The sequence below is a fragment of the Tachypleus tridentatus genome, chromosome 2, assembly GCF_004210375.1.
Source record: "Tachypleus tridentatus isolate NWPU-2018 chromosome 2, ASM421037v1, whole genome shotgun sequence".
Classification (NCBI taxonomy): Eukaryota; Metazoa; Arthropoda; class Merostomata; order Xiphosura; family Limulidae; genus Tachypleus; species Tachypleus tridentatus.
This window is the reverse complement of record NC_134826.1, coordinates 21,781,382-21,794,478: the sequence shown is the minus strand read 5'-3', so window position 1 is coordinate 21,794,478 and position 13,097 is coordinate 21,781,382. Positions and strand designations below refer to the sequence as shown.

The window sequence follows — 13,097 nt, the reverse complement described above, 5'->3', positions numbered from 1 at the left end:
ATTTCCCGCCACTCCAGGCACAAATATTCTATAGAGGGAGTAATAACAAATGCAAAAAATAATAATAATAAGATTCGTAAATAAACGATGGAACTTTAACTGCTATCTTTCACAAATTACTAGGAAAATTCTTGACGGCGAGAAAATTATTAGTATCACTTCTATTTTAAATAGTCGAAAGTTAACAAAGGAAATATTACCTGGTTTAACTTTCACTGTGAGAAAGGAACAAAAAGAAACAGCTTTTGTTTGCTTGTTTTTTAATTTCGCACAAAGCTACTAGAGAACTATCTGCGTTAGCCGTCCCTAATTTTGCAGTGTAAGACTAGAGGAAAGGTAGCTAGTCATCACCACTCACCGCCAACTCTTGGGCTACTCTTTTACCAACGAATAGTGGGATTGACCGTCACATTATAACTCCCCCACGGCTGAAAAGACGAGCATGTTTGGTACGACGGGGATGCGAACCCGCGACCCTCAGATTATGAGTCGCACACCGTAACCCACCTAGCCATGCCGGGCCTGAGAAACATCTATAGTGCATTGAATAAATGATATTTATTTGTGTAATTTCGCGTTAAACTACTCAAGGGCTATTTGCGCTATCTGTTCTTAATTTAGAAGTAATAAACCAGATGAAAAGCGTTTAGTCAACGCCAACCAATTTTTAGGCTACTCTTTATCAACAAAAATTGGGAGTGATCATTACATAACACCTCAATGCTGAAAGGACAAGCACTTTCGATGCACTAACTATCTTATATTTAAAATTAGTAATCACAGATAAGACGAGGAACACTACATAAACATGGGTCTTTTTGTTGTCTAGCTGTCTACTTATTCATTCCGCACTATAGTCGAAAATACTTAACAAATTCCGTTCTTCTTAGTAGATGTTTCGAATAGATCCATTCTCATTTTATACAGTTTTAATCAATCGCATTTATGTTGGTTAGAAAAAAGACGCAAAACACAAAGTAAAAATGAAGTGCAAATCAACCTTTATTTATTCAAACATGAGCAAAGAGAATTAGTCCACGAAAACATAAAACAATACTCCATGATGATTAGAAACCCACTCAAAGGAGAAATATATTATAAAAATGGCTGCTATGGATATTAAAACTTTTATTAAAATAAGGTACAGAACAACATTTTGACATTCTTAAATCATCTTCAGGTTAACAAAGCAAACTCTCTTTTATGACAAAGCGTTTGTGTTGCATTCTAATTTAGGTGGAGAATCTACATTTAAAAAAATTGCAAACTGCTGGTATGGTCTGCGAATCTTGTATGAATAAAATATAGATGCTTAGAAAGTAAATTAGAAAGAATGGTAGTGGGCCTAATTGTATTTTATGATACTTGTCATGTATTCAAGTAGGTAATTTGTAATTTCTCGAGACTCTGTCACTAATGTTGAATTAAACGAATGTAGTTATGAGATTTTTCCTAACAGGAAATTGATTTTGAAATACTATCCGGATCATAGTCAAAACAAGAAACTTTATATGTCTAAAACCCTCATCAATTAAATATTTATTAAGCCTCCCTTAAATGTACTGCATCTACTTCATTTGAAGGTAACCCATTTCAAAGACCAATTACCGTAAGGAAAATGAAGCCTTTTTTAAGGTAACTCCTTTTCGTCTAACATTTATATTTGTCTCCCTTAGTCCTAGCAAACTTAATAATAAGTGCGAAAAAAAGATGCTGAGCTCATGCCATCAATTCTGTTAACAATCTTAAACAGTCTACTCTATTCCCTTCTAATTTTTCTACTTTTCAAGTGAAAACAATTTTAGAGATCTTAGTATGCTAGTATGACAACCTTTTTATTCCACGTATCATCCAAGTAGCCCTCTTCCGAACTCTTTCCAATAATTCAATGTTCTTCATAAGATGAAGAGCCCATAAGCACAATACTGTAGTTGAAGTCAAAACATTGATATATATCAGGTCATTCCTTAAATAATGTTCGATTTTAGGTTCAGAAAAAAGAAAGGACTTCAAATGTTTTTAATGTTATTTAATCAATAATTATGTTCCATTATTATTAATTACTTCCTGTCAACGATTCATAAGCTTCTGAACATCACTTCCATAATATTCTTGGAGTTTGGAGGAAATGAATTTAGAGAGGGTAGTTTTGACATCTTCATATATTCCAAGCTCTTCTCCACCAAGATAGTTTGCAAACTTCAGAATAGATGATAATCAGATGGGGCATGGTTTGGAGAATAAGGAGAATGTGGAAGTTTTCCCAGTCTTGTTCTTCAATCTTTGCTGTATTGGGCCATGTATTATCCAAGTGTAACACGACACCTTTACGACTGATTAGAGCAGGCCTCTTTTTTTTCAGTGCAACATTCAAGTGCACTAACTGTTGACGATAGAAGTCTGATGTAATCGTAACACTGAGTGGCAGCAACTAAAAGTGGATCACATCAACAGCATCCTACCAAACGCTTGATAAGACTTCCTAGGATGGAGTTCCATTTTGGGCAGTGCTTTAGCCACTTTTCCTTCACTGAGCCATTGTCTGCGGCGCTTAACATTTTTGTAAAACATCCATTTTTCATCTTCAGTCACTAACCTGTCCCCCCCCAAAAGGTGAGTTACGTTCACGAGAATGCAAAGTAGTGCAAATATCCACTCTTGTTCTAAGGTTGGCTTCTGTAAAGTCATGGAGGATCCATTTTTCAAATTTAACACCTTTCTAAGCTGTTGTAGATGACAGTGAACTGTTGAATGGGTTGAATTAAACTTATGTGCTAGTTCTTCAACTGTTACAGCACAATCTTCATCATATACAAGTCATCATTAAACTCAACAGGACGACCTGAACATGGTGCATCACTTAAGCTGTAGTCATCTGATCTGAACTTCTCAAACCACCTTTGACATTTTCTTTCATTGAGAGTTTCCACACCATAAACACCTTGAATATTTCGTGTAGTTTATTCTCTACTGTTGCCTTTTTTAAACATATATAAAGCATCATATTCCTAATGTGCTCCTCAGACACATACATCTTCATAAAGGTTTATGTGATTAATGATCTGAAACAGTGGAGTTGGGTTAGTTTTTTTTATTTGTCTGACATTTTTATACATGTCCAATTCATGTTTTAGTCATTAAAGCCTTCTACAAAGACAGAAATAATGATCCACTTTCTGTATTAAATTTTCGGACATTACTTATGGAATGACCGGATACATGATATGAAATTGTAATATCTACAAACTTATATTCAGTATTTCTGTAGATGCAAATTAAAATCTTATTTGTACTATTATTACTAAAATAACTAGTAATAACATATGGCTTGAAGATGACTTAAGATACTGGTCAACCATTTTGGTTATTCAAATCAAAATTATACTTATAAATTATAATAACCCACATACATATTTAGCTCTGACTCAGGTAATAGTATTTTTTTCACATTTTCTTATGGTTTGCTATATGAACTAATAAGATTATACATCTTTGTATTTATGCTTGGTGGTTATTGTTAAGGCCGCTACTAACTAGTATTAGTATGACGAAACTAGCTGAACACTTAAATACTTGACCATAATATATTATAAGGTTGGGGCTAAATGAAATATAACGGCACATAGTACTACATATTTTTGATAAATCAACATTTGGTAACTTGAATTAATTTAGGCGCATTAATAGTATTGTGACATTGTGCCAATAATTTTATTTCATATCATATAGTAGGTCAACTGTTTGATTATTATATTATATATTAGTTTTCAATAACGGTAAAATTGGAAATCTATGTTAGAGTGAAGGAATCTGAAACTAACGGTTACTTACGTTGAGCACTTAGTCCAAAATTTAAATTAGAAAAAGTATCGCGATGTCAGTGAAGGACGGAAAATAGTAGATTACCATTTAAATTTTAGTATAATTTATAAAGTATAATTTTATAATATAGGTTAGGGTTAAAATGCCGAGAGCTGGATAAGTACTCTATTACTAGTATTAGTGAAATTCTCTTGAGTGTGACGCTAACACCAGCAGTGGCTAAAGTAAAACTAATTTTCATAAAGTAATACTGGTTGTAGTTTACGAAGTAGTTGAATTTCTGTTGCATAGTCTATAACTATTATTGATTTAGGATTATACTAATACAGGCATATAATAGAATTATTCATCTAAAATGATAAATTTTGTGTTAAAAATCAAAATTGCAGTTAATGTAATTTTTGTGATAGTTTTTAACCCTGTTGATTTCTAGAACCTCTTAAGTTCAAACTAAATTGCTTTGTAGAGCATTTAAATTTTAACAAATAAACATACTTGGAGCTGTTAATATTGTATAAGTTTTAAAAGCAAACATTTTGTTAATTGCTAGCCAAACTGCATTAATACACAGAGCTATAAATAAATCAGTTTATGTATTTTTGTTATAAGTAACGAGTTGATGGTGCCTGTTGCTGTTTTACAAGCATTATGGGTTCTGACAATAGCTTCTTGAATTTCAAGTTATCTCACACTTATTAGATTATCAGAGTTAACATCCAGTGTCAGCCATACCTGAGTAAGAATTTTATTCTACCTCATGGTATATTGATAGATGCTATATACATATATCACAACAATTATTATAGTATGAAACAGATTAGGTATGTAAATTATAATTACTGTCACCTTTATTTAAATTATTGACAACTAATATTTATAGATTAAGAATGTAAGATTACATTTACTCATGAATTGTCTTATTATTTAGTCCTTGTAGTATGTTCACTTTGTTTGATCATAACTAAAGGAATATAGATGTAATGTATTTCCTTCTTAGATTGCAGGTTAGATGATAGTGGTCATCTTTAGAGGTGGCTAGATCCTGTAAACTATGAAAGTCAATTCTTTAAAAGAAACATGCTTCTATAAAGCACATGAACATGCTTCAGTTACACATTTGTTACATGGATGGGCATAGATTCTAAGATTGAGGTACGGAAGCTGAGAAATTAAATTTTCTTAAATCGGTAGAAGATTGAAATATTAAAGTTAAAGATAACGAAGAACTGGTCACTCTTTTGGAAGAATTAGACCAGCAGTAAGAAAAAGCAACCCAATCACCATAGCTTGTACTAAGACATTGCTAGCACTGCTTAATAACTCAGTAAATCTGTTAAGAATATCTGGTGTGACAGTAAGAGGCAACATCCACTATGTTCAGCCAGGTAATCCAGTTTGAAGTGATTACAATTCCAACAAAGTTTTCTTTTGATGTAAAATAGTGTGTCATTGTGGTCCCTTTGCAAAAAACAAACAAAAGAACCCTTAAATTATTAAGACTATAATGTCTGTTCTGTGAGACTGACATTAGCACATAGCAAGATTAATAAATAGTGAAACAAGCAAAACTAGTGATAAAATGTTTTGGTAAAATAATGGTCTTCCTTTAATGTATTGGAAACTGGTGTACACTAACAGTCTAAAATTGGGTTGGGTCAGAGTACACTTCACAGCTTTTTACACAGTTACATCAAAAATTTAAAAGGTTTCTAAGCTTTGGATTAAAAGAAAAACTATCATTCTCTTGAGAAGTTTCCTCTCGGAATCTGGATTCCAAAACAAAATCCAACAAACATATAAAAGGTGTCAATATAAATTAATTTAAATATTAGCCAGTTATATCAATCTTACATCAAATATTTTCTACCCTGACAAATGATGTTAAAAAAACAAGTTTATCAAAATTCTGCACATTGGTCACATTCAAGCAATATTTGCAAGTACTTTGGGCAATACCAACAATTCTTTTTTCATGTCTTTTTTTTTCTCAAAAATATTCATGTTGACATTTAAAAAATAAAAGAATACAAAAAATGTCAGCTTCTAGATAGAACTGTGTGTTATAATTCTTATTCCTAAGTTGTGATTATTCATTTTAAAATCTAAGTGTGATTGCGTATCATTACAAAATATTTAATATGCACTGGAATCCAAACTTTCTCCTGAGCAATTTTGTTCAAAATTATAGTGGCAAATCAGATGTGTAAAATATTCATATTTTTACAAAAGCTGATTCCTAATAAAAGAAAACAAAGTGAACTAAAAAAAAAAAAAAGAGGACATTGATTCCAAATTTTTGCATTCGTTCGTTTACAGACTTTTCCAGACGAACTGGTTAATGGGTTTGATTTCCTGTACAATATTAATTATTAGTTATGGAAACTTATGGAATGTTTGTTTAGTTTTGTATATAAAATAACTATTTTGTTTTTCTAGTTCTAACTGAATTGTTTCACAATGATAACTGCAAAAGAAAAGAAGGGCTTGGTAAAGATACTGAGTAGGCTTAGCTCTGATGACATTTATTCACTTTCATATACTACTACGAAGGGTATGGTGAAAGCTGAGACAAGGCAAGGTATGTTCAGATAATTTTGTTTTTAATTCTTTAGAGTGTCCAGAAAGTCTGGAACTGCATGTGACTTGTAGCTTTTCTTAATTTTAGTTATGTGAATGATTGTGGTTCTGTCAAAGCATCAGAAGGTCAGGTTAATCTATGTTTCTTTCAGAGTACAAGAACAGCATGTGGAACACACTATAAAACTTATTGAAGTTTCTGTGGTTCCAGTATTTTCAGTTAAACTTGAATATGTATCTGATAACAAAGAAATCTTAATTATACATTTTGTGTACACTGCTAATTAACATGTATGATCTTTGTTAATTAATTAGATATTTTTCTATTATCTTCTCTTCATTGATAATGAGTAGATCTGGTAAGGTCTGTGTGCACATGTGTTTTTATAGCAAAGCCACATCGGGCTACCTGCTGAGTTCACCAAGAGGAAGGTCTGTAGAATCCAAGGAGATGGTTATATATTGGATGTTGTTTACTGTTGTGTATTAAACTCATTGCAAAGCAGGTATCGGCAGTTTTTGGCAGGTTGAGTACATTTTCAACTTGGAAAATGTGCATCAGAGTTATGGAGATAGAGAATTCATAGAACAAATGTATTTATTTAAAATAAAAAAAACAATATACAAAACCAATGCTAAGTGACTGTGTAATTAAATGTTGTAACTTTTTATTCTGTAGTTATATCCACAGACCTGCCAACTCTTATGATTTAGGCATAATCATTTCAGTTTCATTTTATGCCTGTAAAATATGTTATGCTATTTCATGGATTTATGTGAAATTCTGTAACTCTTTTCAATGATTTTTTTTACTAATAACTTTCTGGAAATAATTCGCCATTCTCTGTTTGTGACTCAATCTTTACAAATGCTTGAAATAGTCTATTAAAAAGTGTGTAATTACTGACTATTTAGAATACATTACTATTTTTTTTAGAGGAAATAACAAACAAAATGTGTTTTTTTCATCCCTAATTATGTCCAACAACAAATAAATTATGGTTAACAGAAGTTTGTACCTGAGTATTCAAAAAAAGTTCAATAATATTGTATCATCCTTCAAGGATATGAGTTATACTGGATGTATAGTTTGAGTTTTTTACAGTGCTAACAGATGTGAAAATGATATTAAAAAAAATCTCAAAATTACTAAACACCAGCACTTCAGAATCAGTGCTGATACACAAAAACCACATTTCTCCCAAGAATTTACAGATGATTTCCTAAAGGAAGCCAAAAGTGCTATTTACAGAGCCCTTTGGTGGTACACAGTAATTTGTAAGTATTAATAAAGCATAATTAATATCAAACCAATTTCTTTTTGCATTTGTTTGCTATTTTTCCTTGTCCTGGTAAGAATTACTATTTTTTCAAAATTTAATGTTGATTGATTGGTATCCAACTTAAACGTTGTTCTGGTGCTGTTCTTAACTAATTTCTGGAACATTGATAACTCCAACATTTTTATTGTTTATTCTACCTTTTGTAATAACTCATGCTGTACTCACATTAGCTTTATAAATTTTCACTAAGTTAGACATTGTTTGCTTCCCAGGACCTTTTTTTTCTAAGTATTATTAGGGATAGCCATATTTAGGTTAATAGCCTCCACACAAGCAGTAAATACCTTGCGTTGTCTTAGAAGTAATCTATCATTACACACCTTTCCAAGTTGGGCCTCTCACAATGTGGCGAAAACAAATCTTTCATTGTAATGTATGCACACTCTACATTTGTCTTGAACTCCAGGTTACTTAAATAACTCCAAACGTTATCTGCAATGTTCAATTACGTTTTTAGCCATTGAACAGATATTTAATATGCACACTTTGAACAATTTGTTAATTTTAAAAGTCCAAGTTGTTTTGTACAGAAATTAACTCTCATATATATGTGTATTAAATTAATTAGTTCTAATGTACATTGTTTAATCTATGTTTTGTTCTAGATGCAGAACGTGCAATCCTAATTTTTTACAGATAGAGCAGTTTTATTGCTGAAACGTAGAAAAATCAAAAAGGAAATAATATTCTCTTATCTCATGTCCGAGGGCGTAAGTGTCAACCCAGATGGAGAGAAACGACATTTCATTCAAGCATGCCTGAATTATTGGAACTCTGAAATTGTACCAGAGGTTAGACAGCACGAAGAAAAGTATTATTTTCTGAAAATCAAACTTAATTAGTAAAGATATATTTAATTTTTTGCTAGTTATTAGTTAATAATTATTATTAGTAATCTTTTTTATATTAATTGTTGGAATATAATGATTCTAGAGGGAAGCCGAGGTAAAAATATACTCTTCAAAAAAAGAAACGCAAAAGGGATATTTTTGTTATTTTAAAGAGAAATATATGTAATAACGTCACAAGCTCAGAGTATGTGATGTTACACGTGTTAAGGCATTGATTGTCAGACCAAAATGACAATAAAAGTTGTGCACTTTGAAAACGGAGGAAAACATCGGATATTTCGCCAAAACGCATGCGTGTCCAATAAATTTGTTTGAGAGATCTGTATGTTCTGCAAGTGCAACATGTGCAAAATCCCTATAAAAGTGACGGGTTCTCGGTTTCCATAGCTCAGTGTTAAGCCACCGACACGCAATACAGTTACGCCAAGACTGACTGAAGCACAACGCAACAACGCCATTGGTTGCTTGGAAGCAGGCGAATCTCGATCAGATGTTGTCAGAGCTGTGAATGTCCACCCAAGCACCATTACAAGGCTATGGAATCGTCATCAACAATATGGATCAACTCATGACCGTCCACGATCTGGCAGGCCTCGTGTGACCACGCCCGCACAAGATCGCTACATCCGGTTACGTCACCTTCGGGATAGGACCACCACTGCGACGTCTATTGCCTCAACCATACCAGGGCTGCGTAGGATTTCCGATCAGACCGTACGCAACCGTCTATGAGATTATTAGGCCCCATGTGTAACCCATCATGGTGAACGTCAACGACGTTTTCCAACATGACAACGCCCGTCTTCACACAGCCCGACTCACCACTGTCTTCTTGAGACACCACAACATCAACGTTCTTCCCTGGCCCTCCAGATCACCAGATTCAAACCCCATTGAACATCTTTGGGACGAGTTGGACCGACGTCTGCGACGGCGACAACCTCAACCGCAGACTCTACCTCAGCTTGCAGCAGCTTTGCAAGCTGAGTGATCAGCCATTCCACAGGATGTGATTCGTCATCTCATCGCTTCCATGGGCAGGAGATGCCAAGCAGTTATTGATGCTCACGGGGGGCATACCCGTTATTGATGTTGAGTGACGTTAAACGTCAACTAGTGAGCGTGGACTTCACCTTTGCAGACTTTGGATGTTCAGCAGTGAATGTGCAAAGTTTCACACATGTCATACAGAACTACCTGGAATAAACTTGTTAACAATATGTCTCAAATTTTGCCTTTTGTGTTTCTTTTTTTGAAGAGTATATTTAATTTACATGTGAAAGGTGTTAATGTACTTCTGGAGCATGGGTACTTTTTCTAAGTGGAAATATCATAAGAAATTACTGAGATACAACGATAAGTACGTTTTACTTTTATACCACCAGTAACCAAAGTTTAATAAGGTTATTTAAATCATTCACGTGGTTTAAGCAAGTCTTTAATAAATATACAGAAGTTGTAATTCATAAAGTTAATTTTATGTGTATTAGGAACTTCAGTTGTCCAACTTTGTCAAAAACACACTAATTTACATTGTCTAGTTTATTTATCAGTAATTGTAAATATATCAAAAGTTGTACTGATGGATTTAGTCTCATTATTTGTAGAGCAGGAACGTTGATTATATCAAAAATCAAAGCAATATATGTATATAACTTTTTGTGTCTTGATTAGGAACTTTAGTTACATAAGAAATGATACTTTTGTTTTTTAATTGTTGTTTGTGTGACTATAAACTTCAGTTATTCAACGTCATTTTAAGTTTATGCATCAAGTGTATTTTATTTCTTTTGCAGGACCTGGATTCAGAAATGGGTGAGGATAATACTGAAATACATAATACATTACCATCACAAAGCCAGTTAGAAGAATGTAAAAGTTCTACAGTTTCAAACAATCAATTGCTTCAAATGGCAGAAAAGTTTTCTGAATGGTTTTACAGACTCTTAAACAAACACCAAGTGGGAGAACAGCCTTCAAGTGACTGCTTTGGACCACATCATTTCTGGCCACAAAGTATATTGCATTTGTCAATCACTGAAAGAAATGACGTTATGGAAGAGGAAATTTTAGGGGATATTTTAGTGTATCAAACTCTGAGGAAACTTGTCCAAACAGAAGAATTACTGTTTAATCCAAATTTTGGATCACCGGAAAATTGTTGTTTTCAAGATTCTCACGGCCCAGTTAAGCTGGCTGTTGCAGGAGTGGTGCACCGTAATAATAACTGTATTGGACTGTTTGACAGCTGTTTTGGATTAATTCAGGACCCTCACTCTGATGATAGGTGGCGGATAAAGTTTATGTCCCTTTCTCTTCGGCTTGGAGAAAGACTTCTATCTTGTACATCTCTTCCTTCTCCAGAATATTCTTCTGTTTGCCTTACAAGATAATGCCTTGATTTCTGTTTCATGATTTGTGTATATATATACATGGTGTACATCAGTAATGCATAATATAAATTATTTTCATATTATTTTGTTGAAACTTGAAAGATGGCTTCATCCTTTAAGAGTGTAATGTTGTCTATTCTGTTCATGAATGTACCGTTAGCCTTACATCTACCAATGTTTTAACTAGTAGATTCATTTTACAGAGTCTCTTCTCCTGAACACAATGTTTAATTTAATATATCTTCTGTCATATGTTATGACCCTGAAACTTGGGAAAGAAATTGATCTAGAAATCCATCATTATCATAATTGAAGCTCAAACAGTGCTAATAATACATACTGGTGAACTTATGCTAGAAATTTACAAAGAGCTGATGTAAGTTACAACTTGCTGTATCTGATAGGTTTATTAATTTTAATTTTGGTGTATCTAACTGTTGCAGTTATCACCCAAACAGAAACGTTACATTATAACGAACCTCAGAAACTTTCTAATGTGAGTAAGTTGAACTGGTTCAGTGACATGAAAATTGTTAAATTTCTTCATTCTTGGTGACTGTAGAAAAATTAAATCATAATTTAGTGACTTACATAAAAAATCTTTTGATTTATTGGTCAAAACATTTTAAATTTGTGAGGAAAAACGAAATACAAGTGGGAATTTACATAAAGTATCATCAGTTGAAAACATATTTGCTTTAAAACTGTTGTGATTTATAAAATAAGAGGTTATTGATGTTGCAAATAGATATAATATTTCACTTACCTTTTTCTTATAATCAAAATCAAATTGTTAGAAAGGAGGTAAAACCATTACTATACAGTATTAAAAATCCATCATAGTGATATCAAGGGCTATTTACAACAGAAACTGTGCAAGTTAGTGAATAATGCTATTTGCTTAACAGTTTTATAAACCTCTGAACTATTTGACAAAAATTGTACCTTGGTCTTCTGCAGAATAAATAACATGATTTGTCTTTTTTTTTTCAAGTTGCTATCTTTTATGTTTTTAGACATTTTAGTGAAATACCATCTAGTTTTCCATGAAGTATTTCTGTGGCATGTTGCAAAGAAAGGATAATCACCTTGTTCAATTAAGCATTTCTAATGTCAAGTTGTTTTTCAGTGGACCTTTTTAACGAACACTGAACAACTTACAAAATATGCAAATCTTTGATAGTTTGTATTTCAAAATTTTTTATACCATTACTTCATTTTGTGTAGCTGCAGTAACTATCCACATAATGGCTTAGATTATTTCTGGTTAACTGTACAGTGTTTTGAGATATATTGTATATTTATAAATAAAAATTTACTCAGTGATCTCTGTTTTCAAGCTTGAATGTACTTTATATATGATATGAGTCTTGAATATTTTTTGAAATGTAATTTTCAGTTTCACAATATTTTATGAAATATGATACTATATATTTTGCTGCAAGTTACAAACCAACATTTTATAATAAAACTTGTATATTTTTATGAAAGAAAATGTTATCTTAAAAAGAAAATTAATGTGGAAGTGCATTTTGTAAGTTCTTTCCTATGTTTTGTTCCCCCAAGGGTGAGCTCATGTTGAATTATTTGAAATACTGGGACGTATAATTTCTCAAACATGTGACTTTCATTATTTCCCATATTAGCTGGCCCGGCATGGCCAGGTGGGTTAAGGCATTCAACTCGTAATCTGATGGTCGCGGGTTCGAATCCCAGTCACATTAAACGTGCTCGCCCTTTCAGCCGTGGCGACGTTATAATGTGACGATCAATCCCACTACCCGTTTGTAAAAGAGTAGCCCAAGAGATGGCGGTGGGTGATGATGACTAGCTGCCTTCCCTCTAGTCTTACACTGCTAAATTAGGGACGGCTAGCACAGATAGCCCTTGAGTAACTTTGTGCGAAATTCAAAAAACAAACAAACCCATATTAGCTAAATGTGATTAAAGATTAATCTTAATAAACTATTTGAGAAACATTGTTTACAAAAGCTTAAAGCAAAAAACAGAACAATCGATGCGTTTTTTTTCTGACATATTTGATATTTTAAGAACCATATTAAGAATGAAAAACTCCATTGAACTAATCTCAAACATCCAATTTACTATTT

The 13,097-nt window shown here is 32.8% G+C and overlaps 1 protein-coding gene across 3 annotated transcripts; it reads left to right on the top strand.

Annotated features, from left to right (window-relative positions):
• The first annotated feature begins 6,258 nt into the window (after positions 1 to 6,258).
• LOC143239307 (uncharacterized protein C3orf38) lies at positions 6,259 to 12,312 on the top strand. 3 transcript variants are annotated; one of them, XM_076480238.1, is made up of 3 exons: positions 6,259 to 6,400; positions 8,348 to 8,533; positions 10,390 to 12,312. In XM_076480238.1, exons 2-3 carry the CDS (start codon positions 8,441 to 8,443, stop codon positions 10,984 to 10,986), a joined length of 690 nt encoding a protein of 229 aa, XP_076336353.1. In that variant the 5' UTR covers positions 6,259 to 6,400; positions 8,348 to 8,440; the 3' UTR covers positions 10,987 to 12,312. The 3 variants fall into 3 exon arrangements, with proteins under 3 accessions (XP_076336353.1, XP_076336362.1, XP_076336373.1); XM_076480247.1 differs by lacking the exon at positions 6,259 to 6,400 and having other exon boundaries at positions 8,373 to 8,553; XM_076480258.1 differs by lacking the exon at positions 6,259 to 6,400 and having other exon boundaries at positions 8,373 to 8,583.
• The last annotated feature ends 785 nt before the right edge of the window (positions 12,313 to 13,097 follow it).

Bases quoted from the DNA above. Each gene is read 5' to 3' on its own strand.
- LOC143239307 (XM_076480238.1), top strand. From the start codon at position 8,441: ATGTCCGAGGGCGTAAGTGTCAACCCAGATGGAGAGAAACGACATTTC. The intron at 8,534-10,389 runs GTTAGACAGCAC...TTTCTTTTGCAG, and splicing joins ACTCTGAAATTGTACCAGAG to GACCTGGATTCAGAAATGGG.